At 49.5% G+C, this 12184-nt stretch overlaps 1 protein-coding gene across 1 annotated transcript in view; it reads right to left on the bottom strand.

Annotated features, from left to right (window-relative positions):
• Positions 1-12184, bottom strand: part of LOC147605195 (uncharacterized) — a 204783-nt gene that overhangs the window by 21317 nt on the left and 171282 nt on the right. The window contains exon 42 of the mRNA XM_086794295.1: positions 5173-5286. Coding sequence (XP_086650421.1) covers positions 5173-5286 — 114 coding nt within the window. The remainder of the gene's footprint in view (positions 1-5172; positions 5287-12184) is intronic.

Consider the following 12184-nt stretch of genomic DNA (forward strand, 5'->3'; position numbering starts at 1 on the left):
CGTGGTACATCAGCTGGCACTGGCATAGCTCTCTGGAAGAAATCTGTGAGCTGGGACTGTCTCCCACCCCTAGTGGGAGCGGGTGTCTGGAGGAGTCTCTCTCGAGAACTATGAAGCTCTAGTAGTAGTCTGCCAAGCTGTCGCTGGTCCGAGGCCTCCATCAACTGATGTAGTGAAGAGTGCTCCTCAAACAATCCTGCATATCTATCTCTGACCCCCTGGTGGGCTCTACATCTACATACAAAGTGATCCTCAGTCTCCACCTCCTCGCGGCACAATCTGCATATCCGCTCAGCTCTAGGAACCCGTGCCGCTCTCCCAGCCTCTATCTCTAGCTGATGTGATGAGACTCGTAGCTGTCCAATAGCAACGCGAGAGCTGTGGGGCATGTATACATCCATGTACCGCGGTCGATGTATAAACCCATCCCCTGAGATGCTCATAAAGTGGTCTCTGTAGTACAGCATCTTCGGTGGTAGTGGGCTCTCTGGTGCTGTCCATGTCTCCTGTATGTAGTGCTGCCATATGTCCTGTCTCATCACTCTGTTCCTCTCATTGAGAGAGAGGTAACCCCGTGGAGCAGACTGATCATACTGAAAAGGTGGCAACCGCTCAATGTCTATACCATGATGTGAGAACCACTGTAGCATCTGTGCATACCAAGATCCAGTGTGTCCAGCCTCGGCCAGCTGTCTGGATGCCTCAAAAGCTCGGCGGGATAATCTCTCCATGGGCATCTCCCTCATCCTGTATATAAAGGAGATCGTCTGGAACAATGCCTCCACTGCCATAGGTGGTGCAGCAAACTCAGCTCGAACAATGTCGTGCGGGACGGATGGTTTGCTGCGTATCATCCTCGAGAGCATCAAGATCTGTGGTCTCTCCAGCTGTACCCATGTGGAGGCTGCAAGCCCTGGTGCCCAAACCGCTGCTGCATACATCAAGGCTGGTGTCACTAATGTATCAAAGAGCCACCCCTTCGTGCGGGGTTCCTGAAAATGTGCCTGATAACACTGACGCTCAAGGCCAGCAAGAGCTGCATACCCCCGGGTCACTCTGTCTCGGACTGCCTGAGCCATGGAGAAGCGTCCAGCTGAGCTAGTAAATGTGATGCCAAGGTAAACATAAGAGCTCACCACCTCGACCCGCCCTCCTGCTAATGTGAGAGTAGTGTGGCTCCTGACTGCGGGTGAAGTGTGGAAGATCATAACCTTGGTTTTTCCAAGGTTCACTGTGAGTCCCTGCTGTGCGCAGAAGTCATCAAGAGCCACAAGGTGTCTTTGAAGCCCAACCTGCGTGTCAGATACCAAGATGATGTCATCAGCATAAAGCATAACATGGACAGTAATACCTGATAGCTCAACCCCAGAGCCTCCTCCCTGTGTGATGTAGTCGACCACCTCATCAATATAGAGCCCAAAGAGCGTGGGGGAGAGCGGGCACCCCTGCTTCACACCAATGGTGCTAGCAACTGTGTCGGACAAGCCTCCTGGGCATCGGACTCTCCCAAAGACCTGCTCATATAGCCTGTATATGCCCCACATCATGTCTGAAGGTATGCGTAGTGTCTGTTCGCCGAAAGAGGCGCTCTCTGGGCACAGTATCAAATGCCTTGCGGAAATCCACAAAGCAACAATAGAGCCGTTGCCTCCGTGCCTTGGCCTGATCAATCAGACACCTCAATGTAAAAATGTGGTCGATGGTCGAGAAGGCTCGACGGAAGCCTGCCTGGCCTGCTGCTCTCAATCCTCCAACCTCTGCATGAGTGCTCAGCTCTGCCTCCAAAACTGCCCCGTATAGTTTGGCCAATATATGGCCAATCATGATGGTCTTGTAGTTCCCGGGGTCTAGTACATCTCCCGCTTTATGGATCGGCACAATAGTGTGCATCGTCCACTCAGTCGGAAACCCCTCTGACAGAGCTCTGTTGAAGAGATGAGCAAGAAATGGTGCCAATGTATCAATAGCATAGATGAGATGCTCTCCCTGTAATCCTGTATGATCTGTCGCCCGTCCATGTTGGAGTCGGCCTATAGCCCTCCTAACCATAGGTGGGGTGAAGAAGGTGGAGACTGTGGGGCATGGCTCTGTGGGCTGTGGTATAGGGGGCTGTGCAGGCACATCATAAAGTCTCTCTGCATATGTCTGCCAGGTCTGAGGATCGGCAATAGGTGTGGGAGGAGGGGGCTCTCTGAGTCTCCTCCAAGCAGCAGCAGCATCTCTGCTCATGAGCATGTGATATGTGTCCCAGTACTGAGCCTCCTCATAAGCTCGCCGCTTACGGCGGGTGAGAGTATGCATCCTCCTGCCTGCCTGCCTCCGGGTGATCTCCCCGCGAGCCCTCTGCACTCGGAGACTGCGGTAAAGGTTTCTGCACTCATCATCGTACCATCGGTTCTGGGGCATGCTCCCAGATGTAGGTGGCCGTCCTGTCTGTATGTGGTATGGGAAACTCCTCGCGGCTGCGGAGTGAAGTACATGTGCGAGCTGGGAGGTAAGCATGGCCATGGGTGCCGACGGATCTAAGGCAAATAGCTGATCATGAACATGATAGTCGTACACCTCGGCTAGGTCCTGAGTGAAGTGAAAAATAGTGCGTGGTGGCTATATGATGGGTGGGTGGGTCTCCAATAAGCTCCTAAAAGTGAGGGATAGGTATGTATGATCCGCCTCAATGGGGCATGGTGGTACGGTGAAGTGAGACACCATATCTACTGCCTCCTGGGATCCCATCACATAATCCACTGTACTACTGCCGCCTCCCACTGGAAAGCAAGTCAACCCACCTGAATCTGGCCACTGAGTCATCCCATTATAAATAACGAGATGGTGTCGGCCCCCAAGCTCCAGCAGATGTTGCCCATATCCAGTGCTGTCAGCTCCTCCATCAGCGGAGATCCGAGTGGTCCCTGTATCCTCTGTAGCTAGCGGCTCTAGTCTCAGGGGATCCTCAAAGTCATAGATCTCGCACTGTCTGCTCTGAGTCCGTGCATTGAAGTCCCCCATCAAGAAGACTTCTCCCAATGTTGAATAGTGTAAGATCTCCTCAGATAAGACAGAGTATGGAGACTCACTAGCCTCTCCTCCACCCGGTTCCTCGGTGGTGGCAAACCGCGACCCCTTCGGAGGAAAGTAGCAAAGGGTGATATAAATCCATCTGGTCGCTGAGAGGCGTAAGCTAATCCACATGTATCTCGCCTCCGAGTCTCGTGCTACGACTCGAACATGCTCATGTAACCCATGCCTGAAAAGCACTGCAATACCTCCTGAACCTCGGGAGGTGGCCTGTCTCATCCCCTGTCGGTGAGCTGACTCCCACTGATAACCCTCAACCCGTGGTAAGCCCCTCTCCGGGCTCTCATGTGTCTCTGTCAGCAAGATGATATCCCGGCCCTCCATCACCTCCTCAAGTCTCCCTGGATGTGTCCATAGGACTCCATTACAGTTCCAGATTGCTATGTGTATCTCTTTGTCTTCATGTTGTTTCCTCCGTGTCTCATAGGCCAGATGGCGCTATTCGACCCTCTCCCCATCAATGTAGATGTGACCATCCCTATAATGTGCCTTCTTCCCTTCTTTGCGTGCTGCCTTGATCTTCGGCATGCATAATCTTCTATGCTCCAGTTGCATCCATGTGAGGTCATCATCGAAGTAGATGGGGTCCCCTGGCAAGCTCCTCAAGATAGCCCGTCTTCTCATAAAGCTCATCCTACTCTCCTCGTCTGGGAACTGTAGCACTAAGGCCTTGCCTTTGGTGGTCCTTTGGGGTTGTCCTCCATACTCTAGTGAATGGGAGCGGCTCATCCTCCTTTAGTCCTAGCTTGGTACATAGGTTCCGCCCGTCAATCTCGGGCGTGGAGGTAGTGCTCTCTGGTATCCCTGTGACTCGGATGTTGAGGCGCCGGATCCGTCGCATCTTCTCTTCATCATGTGTACATCTTCTTGTACCTCCTTCTTGATGTTCTTCTTCATCACTTGTACATCTTCTTGCACCTCCTTTTTGATGTTCTTCTTCATCACTTCTACCCATCCTTCGCGGGCCGCCTCCATTTTCCCCTCGATTGTGTGGGTGAGGGTTTTGGTGATCTCTTCTTTGATCGCCTCTTTGTCCACCTCAAGAGTCTCTCCTTCCTCCCGTGGACGATCGCGTAAGGATGCCACTTCGCCCTTCAAAAGGTTGATTTCCTCCTGCATGGCGAGCTTTTCCTTCTCCCACTCCTCTTGCATGGTAAGCTTCTCTTCCTTCCATATTTCTGCTTCGGCCTCCAGCTTCCCCATGCGCGTCAATAAGTCCTTCTTGATGGCGGTGATGGTGCTGTCCAATGTCTTCTTTTGGTCCTTGATAAGATCCCTAAGGATATGATCAAGCTGGCTGATTTTGTCATCTACAGACCCTCCCATTGTAGAGGGAGGGAATGTTTGAACGGAGCAGGCAAAGAACAGGCAGCGGGAGAGAAGAAGTGGATGAAATGAAATTCAAGTCCCCATTATGTTGCTGCCTTGGGGGCCTGAGCATGGGTGGGTGGGGAAAGGCGCGGGGGGGGAGCGAATGCGAGCAGGCAGCGGGGGCGGTGGGCGCAGGCGAGAGGGGGGCGAATGGAATGCGAGCAGGCAGCGGGGGTTGTGGGCGCAGGCGAGAGGGGGGAAGCGAAGGGGAACGAATGCGAGCAGGCAGCGGGGGTGGTGGGCGCACAGAGAGAGAGAGAGAGAGAGAGAGAGAGAGAGAGGGCAGCGAACAACGAAGCGAACAGAGGCTGGAGAGGCGGGAGAGAGGGCAAGCGAACAGCGAAGCGAACAAAGGCGGGAGAGAGGGGGGTGAAGAGAGAGAGAGAGGCGGGAGAGGGCGGTGGGAGAGGCGGGAGAGAGGGCAGCGAATAGTGAAGCGAAGAGAGAGAGAGAGAGAGAGAGAGAGAGAGAGAGAAATGAAATGTTATATTAACATCTTCAAAAGGCCAAAGTGACCTATGAGACCAAAGTTACAACCATGTGACATCTGATACACTATCTGGAAAGGAAAAGAAAGGACTGAAGGTAAGTATCTAGCCCTACAATACATTAGTAGGGAGCATCCGGAAGCAGCAACTAGGGAGAGTGGGAAGCTAATGCTACTAGTCAAAATGGGGTACATGAGTACATGGATACATGAATAGAGAGAGAGAGAGAGAGAGAGACCTTATCTGGATGCTCCTCAATGAACATCTTGAGTTGCCTTGAACTTATTCTCAAATCAGACTCATTAAATTCGTACGGGATGTTCCAGCCTAATGGTCCAAACTTCCTTCGCTCCTACAATACACAATCCTTGTCTTGTTTATTACAAAAGTAAATGTGATGCATACACAAGAAGTTGTCAAGACAATCATGACAAAGCTCTTTTAAAAATTAGTAGCGGCATAACATATAATACTACAGATTCACAAAATGAACATCTTAAAGTGTTGAGAGATGTCAATTACTAATTAGATAGCACTTTGATAGAAGCGTCACCATCAATCATTTCATGACAGCCTATGATATGTTAGAGGATGACATCCCATGAGTATTTGGATCATGGCTGGTTGTATGTGATAAATCCGGAGCATGTGAAACTCCCGCAAAGCTTGTACATACTCAAAAGACTCCTTAGTAATAGGGAACTCCAAGGGGTGGTCACCCCATTCCTTCCTCATTATGATGTCCCTATGCATATCTCTATTTTTCAGTTTTGGGGAAAAAGCCTTCTATTTTCAGCTTTGTGGATATGGTTAAGTGGCTGTCCAAAAGTGTGTTGAAGTCCCTAGTCCCCCGGGCACCCCTATTTTATTACAGTGGATTCCCTGTGGGTACATGATGCGAGAAAGTGTAAGAGGATACTCGGATCTTTCAAAGCACAAAACTTCAAAAAACTCAAATTTCATAATAACAGAGAGAGAAGAATACTGTATTACTGAAGTGATACAACAGATGGCAGAGCCCCATACTTGTGTGCTCCTGTGAGGGAGCTTCGATGGCTGATCCAAAACTGCTAAGACAGAGGTTGTATGCTAGTAGAAGCTAGGGAGTAAACTCATAGTGATGACTGATGAACTGTGTGGAGAAAGGGGCTGGCGGTGCATCTTTATAGGCTTGTATACATGGGGCGGTCATGACATGACCACGTAGGACCGCGGTCATAGTTGGTGCCACCATCCATGGTGTAGACTTGGCCCATAAAGATGAACTAGAAACTGTATAGTAATTACGCCACCTCGCAAGGCCATCCAGGCTTATGTCGTTTGGGCCTATGATGTTAGGATAGGGTGTCAAAGTGTAAAGTCTACCTACTCCATGTTGGATCGTTATGAGATAACGGTCCAGTGTAGCATGTAGCCTATTTGGCAGGGTGCCAAATCTAATCCAAGCCGTCTCTAAACCATCTTAGGCCGTGAATATGGGGAGGCCGGGCGCTCGGGCTGCTCAACCATAGCTACTTCTTATAATGGGGGCCATGCAAACATGAGCTAGCCGGTGCCTAGACAATACAATATGAGGGTGGAGCATTGATCTCCAACACCCTCCCTCAATGTCCCTGAAGGTGAACTACCTCTGTGGTCTGATGTTGAGTCGATGAAGATGCCATTACATCCGATCCCTAAGAGCCTTTGTGAAGATATCTCCACAATTCTCTGTGGTCGGTCAGTAGACCATCTCAACCTCCCTGAACATGATGAGCTCGCACACAAAGTGATAACGAATCTTAATGTGTTTCGTGTGAGCAAGAAACACAGGATTCCGTGCAATGGCCATGCAACTCTGATTGTCACATTTCAGCATTGTAGGCTGCTTTTGCACCACTCCCATATCCTATCAAATCCTCCTCAGCCACAATGCCTCACATGATGCAAAGCATGAAGCTTTGTGCTCAGCCTTTGTCGACGAGAGCCCAATAGTGAGTTGTTTCTTACTTATCCAAGAAATGCATCCCGAACCAAGAGAAAAACAATCCCTTGGTACTAAGTGCCTAGTGTCCAAATATGAGTCACAAAAGGGTCTTGTCTGCAACATAGGTGATGCCGTACTCTTGAGTACCTTGGATGTATCCCAACACCCACATACCTACTTTCCAATGATTCTCTTGGGGCTTGTTGGAGAATCTGCTCGAAGCACCAATAGTAAAACTGATGTCTGGTCTAGTATTACATCAGAAGATAACACTACCAATTAGTTTCATGTAGAAGGTCTCATCCACAAGGTCTAAGGTGTCTTCGATGAACAGCTTTAGATCATCCTCTATTGGGGTACTAACTGCCTTGCATTTGGTCATGCCAAACGCCTTGAGTATCTCACGTGCATGTTTCTGATGAGAGTTGAAAATGTTATCTGGCTTCTACCACATCTCAAACTTTGCACTCAGCACCTACTGTGCTCGTGAGATATTTTTTCGGTGATCCCTTGTTAAGATGAGGTCATCTACATAGACAACTATGACTATATACTTCCCTGCTCGCAAAAAACATACAAATTTGCATCTGAAGGACTGTGTAAGAGACCAATACTCATGAAGTAAGCATCAATGCTTTGGTACCATGCTCGTAGGGCCTGTCTCAACCCGTAGATTTCCTTCCATAGCTTGCAAACTTTCTTTCGAATCGAAAACCACAAACCCACGTGGTTGTTCCATATGCACCTCCTCCTCGAGGTCCCTGTTTAGGAAAGCAGATTTTACATCCATTTGGAGAACATGCCAATGCAAGAATGGTGTGGATTGTGGTTAACCTGGTTGTAGGAGCAAAAGTTTCTTGACGGTCAAAACCTTCAGCTTATGCAAAACCTTTGGTGACTAGTCGTGCCTTGTACTTTTCCAAAGTACCATTAGGTTTGTATTTTGCTTTGTAAACCCACTTAGTGCCAATTACTTTGCGTGGAGAAAGAGGCTGGCCGTATCTTTCAGAGGGTGCGGGTGGTCGGCTTTCATCAGAGACAGTGGCATGTAGACCCCTCACCGGCCTCGATAGGGGAGGACTATTCTTGGAGATTATGGGCTTGGGACAGCAGGCCTCTTATTTGCCTGCAGTGGGATCCAGGCGAGTGGCTTTGGCGAGATCCCTACTCGGCCCCTACCAGCCCAGGCACCCCCTTTTTTCAGTACACAGCGAGGCTGGGGCGGCGGATCCAGAGGTACAAGACAGCGGGCACCCTGGCGGCGGCCGAGCATTGGCGGCGACAGGGGCTCTCCCATGCCTTCCTTAGGGATTTCTGGCAGCGCCTTTGGGCTAGCTTCCGGCCCCGGAAGGTGACGCTTTTTCTCTGGCTTACAGCGCATAGAGGACTGGCTGTGGGGGCTTGGCTAGCTTTTGGCAGACACCCAGCGTCATGCCCTCGGTGCGGCCATGCACAAGAGTCGCAGCGGCACTGCTTATGGGATTGCCCACAGGCACAGCAGGTCTGGCAGCGTGCTCTCAGGATGGTTTTTGCAGGCTCGCCAGGTGAGATGATGGCGACGTGGGGTGCGGTGGCTTGGGCCACGGACAGCGGCCCGGCCCTTGGATACGAGGACGTCCCTGGCAGTGTGACCATCTAGGTCTCTGACAGGGCGATGGCGGTGGTTCCGACGCCAGACTTCCCTTCGGCAGTCTCCCAGGAGGGGGACGGGCACAGATGGGAGATGATCAGCAGCATGACGGCCTGGCACATATGGAGAGCCCGATGCAGGGAGGCCATAGACCGCCAGGCGACTCCACCGGCGGAGGTCATACAAGCCCTCTGGGTGGACATCATTCACACCTTGAGAGGACACTGGGGGAAACTTCAGGGCGACTCGGATCGCATGAGAGGTCGCCGCAAGGCGTTCCTCCGCACTTGGCAGCCTGGCCCTTTCCTCATCGCGAGGGGCGAGGATGTCACTTGGCACTACAGGCCTCCAGTTTGGCTCTTCTCACCTCCAGCATGTACTACTAGGTAGCCCCCCCCCAGAGAGCGGCCAGCCACCACGGGGGTGGAGCTCCGGTGTTCACTGTGTTTATTATCCCTCCTTGTGAGGTGAGCTTTGTAGCCTTATGGCGTTTTCTCATTAACTAATAGAAGGATCGTTTTTCCAAAAAAAAAAAAAAAAAAGGAGGAGAAAGAGGCTGGCCGCGTATCTTTATAGGCCTGTAGACGCTGTTGGAAATAAGTGCACACTAGGTGTACTATTTCTAGTCTAGTTTCACTTAAGTCTTTGTGTCTTGAGTCTAGTGCCATGTGGCATCTCTACATTTATCCCATAAGTCAGTCTACTCAATCTTGTACTTCTCACCTATATATTGTAGGTGTCACATCAATGAAAGCATCAATCTTGTGTCTTGTCTACACTCATCTCAAGGTAACTCTTGTCATTCAATCTTGTTGTCATTTCAATTCAGTTCTTGCTTCTATTATTTCTACATGGTATCAGAGCCATGGTTTTAGGGTTTCCCCCTTTTTTTTTAATCCCCTTAGCTTTCGCCATCTGCCCACTGTCTGTGCGCCATCCTCTTACTGTCTGTCGCACTGTTGTGTGCGTTGCCCGCCAATAACCACTCCACACAGCAGCAGCGCTGCTTCAATTTGCTGCCGCCCCCGTCCATCTAAACCTCACGTTGGCGGCTCAGTTGCCTAAGTCTACATTACGCCGTTCTGCTGCTGCGTATTCCGCACATTGAGGTCTCCATCGCCATCAGCATAAGGCTCTTCATTATGGTGCGAACCTTTTCCTTCAACTGGGCGACTCTCGAGATCATCTCTCTAGAGGCACTCGTTCATTTGATTTCAGCTGCGTTCGTCTACCTGCTACCATGGCGTGCTCTCTTGTTTCAACGACAGCAGCATCACCCTCTTCATCTTCTTCTGCGCTTCAGCTACAGCCATGCGCACCTACAACTCAGCCTCAACAACCACTTCTACGCTGCAATTCAAGCCGACCTCAGGGCGGCCTGCTCTCTGTCAACAACCTACTTTGTCTGCACCGGCCTCTCTCTGCGGCCCCTCTACAAGGCACAACTCTGCACCAAGTCTCCTTTTGCCTTCTCTTGGCCTGCACACCAGCCCTCTACAGGTTCTATGCTGTGGGTTCTATGCAGTTCGGCCTGTCCTCTAGTATTGCACATGCAGCAGCTACCCCCGCACTCTCTTTTTCATCAACATGTCTTCTCAGGTCGTGGACCTCCGGGATATTCAACTCATGCAACAACTCGTCATTTTTGGATCTCTGGTCTTCTCGACATCAGCTCAACAGGTCCTTTTGTGAAGGTAAACTCCAATGCTGATTTTGGGCCTGATTTTGCAACATCTGTGCAAAGGCATTTTTCCCTTTGTTATTTCCCATTTCCTCTTCATCTTCACATGTGGGTTAGCTGTCCATTGGACCAGCCAGACCTGCAGCAGCAAATTTAAAACAGACATCAAGAGTATGCTGTGTTCTATTTTCAGTCTACTCTCTATCTCTTTAAAAAAAAAAAAAAAAAGAGGAAAATTAAAAAAAATAAAAATAAAAAAATCTCAGCTCTGAATTTCATTTACTTCTCTATCTTGTACGGGATTAGACACTGCCAAATCTGGTAAGACCTTCCCATCTCTCTCATAATTATCTCTGTTTTTTATGCTATCTACCACCATTGATCACCAATGATGTAGATCATGGGGTAATATCATGTTTATTTGTCTACATGGACTTATCTTGTCCCTATCCAAGAGGCACCCCTGCATTACCCACTCTAGCAGGAGGATTGCCCTTGAGGAGGGATCATCTATCAAGGTCCATCTCTCTGTCTATCTACAATCAGTCAGTCTCTCTGTCTATGTGTCTATCCTGTGTGTCTATCCTGTCACATGTCTTTGACACTCTATCTATCAGTCTATATGCCTCTCTTTTGTGGATTAGCTACCCACATTCTCTTGGCATTTTTTTGTCTATGTCCCCATTTATCTTCTATTTTGTCAGTCTCTCTCATGTCTATCTGAAAGTCTATCTCTCTGTGGGACCACTCTACTGGCTTATTGTCTCTCTCTCTGTCTGTCTATGATCCACTCTTGTCCCTACCCTTGTGGACCCATATGAGGATATCACTTGAGGAGGGGTGTCTCAGGATCTTTTGTCTCTCATGTCTTGTCTCTCAGTCTATCAGTCTTTATGTCTATCTTCTAGTCTTGTCTTTTTTGTCTTCCTCCTAGTGTCCACTTAAGGAGGGTGTTGGAAATAAGTGCACACTAGGTGTACTATTTCTAGTCTAGTTTCACTTAAGTCTTTGTGTCTTGAGTCTAGTGCCATGTGGCATCTCTACATTTATCCCATAAGTCAGTCTACTCAATCTTGTACTTCTCACCTATATATTGTAGGTGTCACATCAATGAAAGCATCAATCTTGTGTCTTGTCTACACTCATCTCAAGGTAACTCTTGTCATTCAATCTTGTTGTCATTTCAATTCAGTTCTTGCTTCTATTATTTCTACAGACGCGGGGTGGCCATGACATGACCGCGTAGGATTGCGGTTATAGTTGGTGCTAGCGTCTGCAGTGTAGACTCGGCCCATAGAGATAAACTAGAAAATGCATGGCAATTACTCCACCTTGCACGGCCATCCGGGCTTATCTTGGGCCCCGTTTGCGCCCTGTAATGTCAGGATAGGGTGTCCAAGAGTAAAGTCTACGACCACATGCCCCTGTTAGAGGTGGGAGATGATCAACAATATAGTAGCATGACACATTTGGCATGGTTGTTTGCAACCAGGCCATAGAGGGCACTACCACGCCATGCGCTGAGTCTATCAAAAGCATATGAACGGATATCATACACACCCTTCGTGGCAAGTGGGGGAAGCTTCAAGGTGGCTGTGAGTGTATGCAAAAGCGCCAAGAGGCTTTTCTGCGGGTTTGGAGTAGCGGTCCTTTCCTCAGGATCAGAGACAACGAGTTGACTTGGCTTAACAGGCCACATGTTTGTTTGGCGGTTCCCTGTTCCCCTCCCATTGTATGAGATAGCCTTCCTCGGAGAGCAAGGAAGAGCCCTCTCTATCCCCTATTGGTTTCTTGTCTCCCATGATTGAGATTGGGTCATGTACTTAGCTGATTCGGCTGTATTTTTAGTAACTAATGCAAGGATCTTTTCTTGGGGAGAAAAAAAAAGATGGGCCGTGGATCTTCTGTAGTACCGAGATTGAATTCCTGGATTGTGCCTTGATAGGAGGGAAGGGAGAGAGGTTCCAGTGCAC

The sequence above is a fragment of the Cibotium barometz genome, chromosome 60, assembly GCF_041138505.1.
Source record: "Cibotium barometz isolate CiBa-2024 chromosome 60, ASM4113850v1, whole genome shotgun sequence".
In the NCBI taxonomy this organism is placed as follows: Eukaryota; Viridiplantae; Streptophyta; class Polypodiopsida; order Cyatheales; family Cibotiaceae; genus Cibotium; species Cibotium barometz.